We start from the raw sequence: 6000 nt of genomic DNA on the forward strand, positions 1-6000 counted from the left end.
GGTGCAAGAAAGAAAGAGCAGTTGGAGCAGGAGAGTCTTTGTGGTGCACCACAGGTAAAGATAGCGGAGGGCAAGGGGGGCGGACTGACTGTCCAGTGATCAATGGAGCAGTTGATGGAATTTCTGAACAATAAGTTCCTGCAGCAGAGGCCCTAGAAAATCTAGCCAAGATGGTGGTGTCATGTTCCGTAGACTGGCCAAAGTAAATGAGGAATTACAGAACATCTAGTTTAAACAATTTATTATTAAACCAACTGTGTGATTCAGATAACTAAGATAAATAAAATAATAAACAACAAACGCTAATGAACAATTGTAAAGCTACTGCAAAACACATCCGTCTCCTCGCATGACCTACTCCCAACTTCTCAGACCCAGGATCATGTGGTTGGTTAACCCTGCCACCTAATGGTCAGAGGTCATGGTTAACATTATCTACATAACTGCTTTCCACATATCATCACATTCCCTTTCCTTTGGAAAATAAAATTTTTCCATACATTGGTTTATTTCTTTACATTTCATCCTGATATGCATAACTATTTACATGTTTAGAATTTTTTTACAGTCTGTCACAGGTTCAGTATTTCTGGCTTGCGCCTTATCCTCGTAGACCTTCTTAGTGTCTGCTGAACTTGCAACGATTCTTCATTTTCTGTAGTGTTTTTTGGTTGAGCTTGATGTTCTTTGTGTATTGATGTACCATCCTCTTGTATTTGTCCCATATGTGCTTAAAATGTTGCAGCACTATTGCATGCTTGTTCTGGTGGTTGCATCCCAATGGTTTGAGGTGTTTCGTGGACTCATTGTTAAACATTTTTGTGGATTTGGCTTGAAATCACTCCCTTTGCTCCTTTTTTTTACAGAGTGGTTGCCTTTCTGCTTTTGGATGAGCAGATTTCTCCAACACTGAAACAGTTTGCACCGTGTGCCTTTGTTTGCTTCCTGCACTGTGTGCAGCCATCACTCTCCTGCGCCATGTGCAGTCTCGTACCATTGTGTCAATATCCCGGAGGATACCCGGCCAATAGGACATGTCTTCCGTTCTCTTTTTACATTCTTTTGTGCTCCATTGTGCTCTTCATGGCATTCGCTCAAAACCACCGACCTTAAAGATTTTGGATTACTATTCTCTTTTTGCGCAGTAAACCTCCAGCTGCAACACTCAACTGTATTCTCACATTGTTTAAACTGGAGCCGGATTCTCTGAGCCATTCTTCGTGAAGATATCTGCTCACCTTCTGTAACATTGGGTCCTGAGTTTCTTCTCGTAGTTTGACACCATCAATACAGGTCATCCATTGTGGAGATTCTTTACTTCGCTTCTTTACATGTACCATCAAATTAACCCAATTTGTGAGGATTTTAATACGCTTAATGACACCCAAGGCAGTCATTCTCTCGAGCTCTGCCTTAGTTTATCCCTTAATGGCGCTGCCACGTGTCTTGGCGCGTGAATTACAGGCTTCATTTCTTCCTTTAATTGAATCTTGTAGGTGTATGGTAATGTACCAAAACCTGGGAAAATTTTAGGGAAATCATTCAATATGGAGTCTTCTGAAGGATGAGGGCCTATTGCACCACTATCTAGCTGGACTAGCTGCAGCTCCTCACATGTCTCATATCTAATTAAAGACTCATGGTTCGCCGCCACCACTGAAAATTTCAACCTGTGAGTTTTGTTCTTTACATCAACCTCAAGCACCTAAGCTCCCAATGGCGAGATTTAATTACCATTATAATCTCAGCAATTCAATTCTTGTAACTATTTTTGGTGCAACCTGCACCTTTTTTACATCGGACAGGTTGATAAAGTTGGTCCGCGCACCAGTGTCGAGCTTGACTGTTATCACTGTGCCATTTATCTTCAATGGCATTGTCCATTTATGCTCATGACTCTCTGCCTTCAACTCACTACTGCTGCAGATTGGGACAAATACATTGTGATTTGGTGTGACTTGAGTCTCTCTGTCTTCGCTGGACAGCATGGCGGGATTACCGGTCGCCGACGGAGGATTCACATTCAGCGATTGGCCGGAGAATAACCATTTACCACCAAATCGGGGACGGCGCTGCATTTGCGATGCTCCGCCCCTTCCAAAGCGGCATACTCTACTAGTACGCTGCGCGCCGTATCGACATCCTCAGGATGTTGCCTGAGGCCCAACTCCGCCCTGCTGGACGAGTTCCCAACTATGTCGGTCATGTGTGGTATCATCTGTCGAGGACTCAGTCCAGCGCCGCCACAGTCGGGGGAGGGCCGATTCGCGGGCAGGGCGGACTTTGTCAGGGGCTGGGGGGCACTGTTGGGGGGTGGTCCGGAGGTCACGAGCTGGCCAAAGGGGGGGAGGCACTATTTTGAAGGCTGGGTCCATGTGTGGCCATGTTGCACTCGGCAATTCTCCGGCCATATCGGCAGCTAGAGTCGGGTGCTCTACGCTGTTCGGCTGCTAGCCCACAGTCAAACGGAAGATCGATGGCCGTTTTGCACGGAATTTTCAGTCATAAAATGCCACACTTCCCACGCAGGCATGAGGACATAGCCTCAGAATCGGAGAATCCAGCCCGATGTCTAAGGCACACTTCATCATTAGCGCTGATACTCTTTGTTTGTTCAGGCATTCTCCTTGAATAACATTGGATTGCAAAATGATTTATGCCATTACAGATGACACATATTTTTCCATAAGCAGGGCATTGCCGTGGAAAATTGTGGACATAAAATGGAAGATTATGTCGGCCGCTCAAAATGGCCATCCGCGCCAGGATTATATGTTTTTTATTCGGCTAATGGTGACTTCCTCCTCTTCTGCCTTTGTGTCAAAATGCCGGAGATTCAACATGTTGAGCTGCATTGCAGCAAGCTCACTCGCCTGACATATTTGAATCGCACTTTCGATTGCAGGTCTATTTCCCACAGAAGCCACTCACACATTTTATCATTTGAGATTCTGAAAACTACCTGATTTCGTATCATTGAGGACTGGAGTGTGCTGGAGTTGCACGACTGCGTCTTCAATCGCAAGTCATCGAGGAAGCTATCGAATGCTTCTCCCGCTCTCTGGGTGCGCGTACGGAATATATAATGCTCAAAGTTTTTTTTTTAGTGGAGCAATGTCGATCGGATTTTTAAAGAACTTTGTCGAAGCTTTTGCTGTCAGACTCATTTTCAAAACCGAAAGTGTTGAAGATCTCAATTTCGTGGGGACCTGCTACAGTGAACAGCAACACGATACACCTCTCATCAGGCTGTGCCTGCAGACAAAGGGCTGCAACATAGAGTTTAAACTGTCGCTTAAACACCCTCCAATTCTTGTCTACGTTATCGGTAATCTGAAGCTGTTGAGGTGCCTTGATGCCTTCCATCCCAAACTTCAAAGTTTTACCATGTGATGAGCACCAGACACCAGTAGCTTGCAAGGGAAGTAGCAAATATGCATTTTCTTCCTTTTCCTTCAAAGTTATCTTTAATGGTTCAGATTTTTCCTTTTTTTCGTACTTCAACTTCTTTAGTAAATCACGCCTGGTACCATGTCATGTTCTGCAGACTGGCTGAAGTAAATGATGAACTACGCACATCTAGTTTAAATAATTTATTATTAAACAACTGCGCGATTAAGATAACAGATAAATAAAATAATAAACTAACACTAATAAACTATTGCAGAGCTCCTGCAAAATACGTCTGTCTTCTAGTATGACTTACTCAAAACGCCCCAGACCCAGGGTCACGTGGTGGGCTAACACTGTCACCTAGTGGCCAGAGGTCATGCATAACATTATGTACATAACTGCTTCATGCATATCATCACAGGTGGAACCGCTGAGATCTGGGATCGAGCAAGTTGAGCAGAGGCTGCAGTCCCAGGGCTGGGTGATTCAGAAAGTGGAGGAGGCAGTGGGGGAGCATGAGGAGCAGTTGGCCTCATTGGTAGCGGAGGTGGGAGTGATGCGGGAGAGCCAGAAGAGACTGAGGGGAAAGGTAGAGGACTGGAGAATAGCTCCAGGAGGGAAAATGTAAGGATTGTTGGGATGCCTGAAGGCATTGAAGATGTGGAGGCCTTTGATCGGCCTCGAGAGGTGGACCGAGCGCACAGCGTGCTGAGGAGACCAGAGAAGATCCTTTCATGGGAAAGGCGGAACTGGAAATGTACCTGGGAAGTGAATGAGCTGTGGGTGTACCAGGACCTGGGTGCGGATCTGGCGAAGAGGAAGGCTTGGTGTAACCCTCTTTGAAAAGCGGTGGTTTGGGGTATTATTCCCGGCCCGCCTGTGGGTGAATTTCCAGAAGCAAGACCTTTATTTTGACACGCCAGAGGAGGCAATGGAATTCATGAGGGACAATGGACTGGGAGGAGTGTGAGGACATTGAACTTTGGAGGAGATTTGTGTGCTCTTTAAAGTGTTCGTGGGGTGGGTATTTCTGGGCAGGTCTTGGCGGGGCATCAACGATGGTGAGTGTGCCATTTGTTATACTTTGGGGTCGGCTGTTGGGATGTACCTCGGCCAATGTCTTTGACGCTGCCACCTTCACCAGGGCAATCGCCTCCTCCACCCGTTGCTTCATCGCAGCCAACATCTCCTTCCATATGCTTAGTGAACTGTCTCTCGAATTCTCCAGTCATCACCCCAGTCAGAGTTTCCACTGTGAAGGTTGCATCCCAACCCAGTGACCCATCCTCCGCCACCTTTCCTGCTGCCAGGCTGACCCATTCACTCAACAGCGAACGTTCATTCGCTCACTTCTTCCCAATGGCTTTCTTCTGGGTCTTCCCTCCCCCGGCCTTCCTTATGCCTTCCTGCACCAGCTTGTTCAAAAACAGCCCCTGAAACCGGGCAATGAACTCCAAAACCAGAATCTTGAGCAGGAGCTACCCAACATGCAACTTCCATCTACATGTCAACTCCGGAAGTCTCCCCGGTTTATCTTTTTAAAATATACTGTAACGCAATCATCACCGTCTATCTTTACAAGGATCACAGGACCGAACCCACAGATTATGTTAAGACCCCCTGGGCTACTGTGTGATCAAATCCAGCCCCTGCTTGACCTCGAGTCGTAACACAATTGAAATTAACAAATTCATTCTTAGAAAATACCCAAAGTCTTTAGTCTCTGGCTACTAACTATCATTAAATAGGCAGATAAGAGGGATTTTACAATTGGCCGATATTTTACCTGCCAGACATCAACTAACCTCCATTGTTCTTTGTGTAGGCTCGGAGAAAGCTGATGTCACAAGGCAGCGTGAGCGATGATCAGAGAGCTAGAGGACAAGACATCTCCCAGCATCTCTCAATCAAATTCAAGCAAATTAAAGAATTTCCCCAGCCCGGAACTTTGTGAAATCTCAGAAGGCACAGTGGTCCAATAAGGAGCAAGAACTGGTCAGAAACGAATCAGCAGCAATTGTACAGGGTATTATTTGAGACGATTAATATATGGGAAATGCAAAACAGTGCGGACTGGAACTGAACACAAGAGCACCAGGTGCATCTCTCTCATATCTGTTGCTGTTGAGCACAGTGATCTGTAAATTATTTACTATTGCTTTTTTATTGTGTATATGTGCACATTGTTATTTAAACGTCAAAAATCTCCAGTGGAATTGCTCTATTAAAAAAACACGTTAATTCACAAAATAAAGGAGCTCAGCAATGCGTAAAAAGGGAAAGGTGAGTGTGACCTTAACGTGACAGGAAGTGAGTGTGACCACAACATGAAGTCGGTGTGACCGTGTCAGGGAGTGTGTGACATTGGAAGTGAGTGTAACCACAACACAAAGCGGGTATGATCATGACAAGGACTGTGTGTGTGATCATGTCAGGGTGTGTGTGTGACATTGGGAGGAAGTGAAAAACCGTCACAGAAAGTGACTGTAATATTCTTTGTTTGTTTAAATTAATATTATTAAGGTGCAGTGTTGCTACAAAGAACATGCAGACTTTGTACTGAATCAAAGTCAATTTATTTACACCACTCTATAAACTGTGAATTCT

At 45.3% G+C, this 6000-nt stretch overlaps 1 protein-coding gene across 1 annotated transcript in view; it reads left to right on the forward strand.

The window, feature by feature from the left end:
* LOC119975055 (HEPACAM family member 2-like) overlaps window positions 1-5675 on the forward strand; it is a 40089-nt gene extending 34414 nt beyond the window's left edge. Inside the window, exon 5 of the mRNA XM_038814533.1 lies at window positions 5219-5675. Within this exon, the coding sequence (XP_038670461.1) occupies window positions 5219-5347 (129 nt within the window). The 3' untranslated portion in view covers window positions 5348-5675. The remainder of the gene's footprint in view (window positions 1-5218) is intronic.
* The last annotated feature ends 325 nt before the right edge of the window (window positions 5676-6000 follow it).

Source organism: Scyliorhinus canicula, chromosome 12, assembly GCF_902713615.1.
Source record: "Scyliorhinus canicula chromosome 12, sScyCan1.1, whole genome shotgun sequence".
In the NCBI taxonomy this organism is placed as follows: domain Eukaryota; kingdom Metazoa; phylum Chordata; class Chondrichthyes; order Carcharhiniformes; family Scyliorhinidae; genus Scyliorhinus; species Scyliorhinus canicula.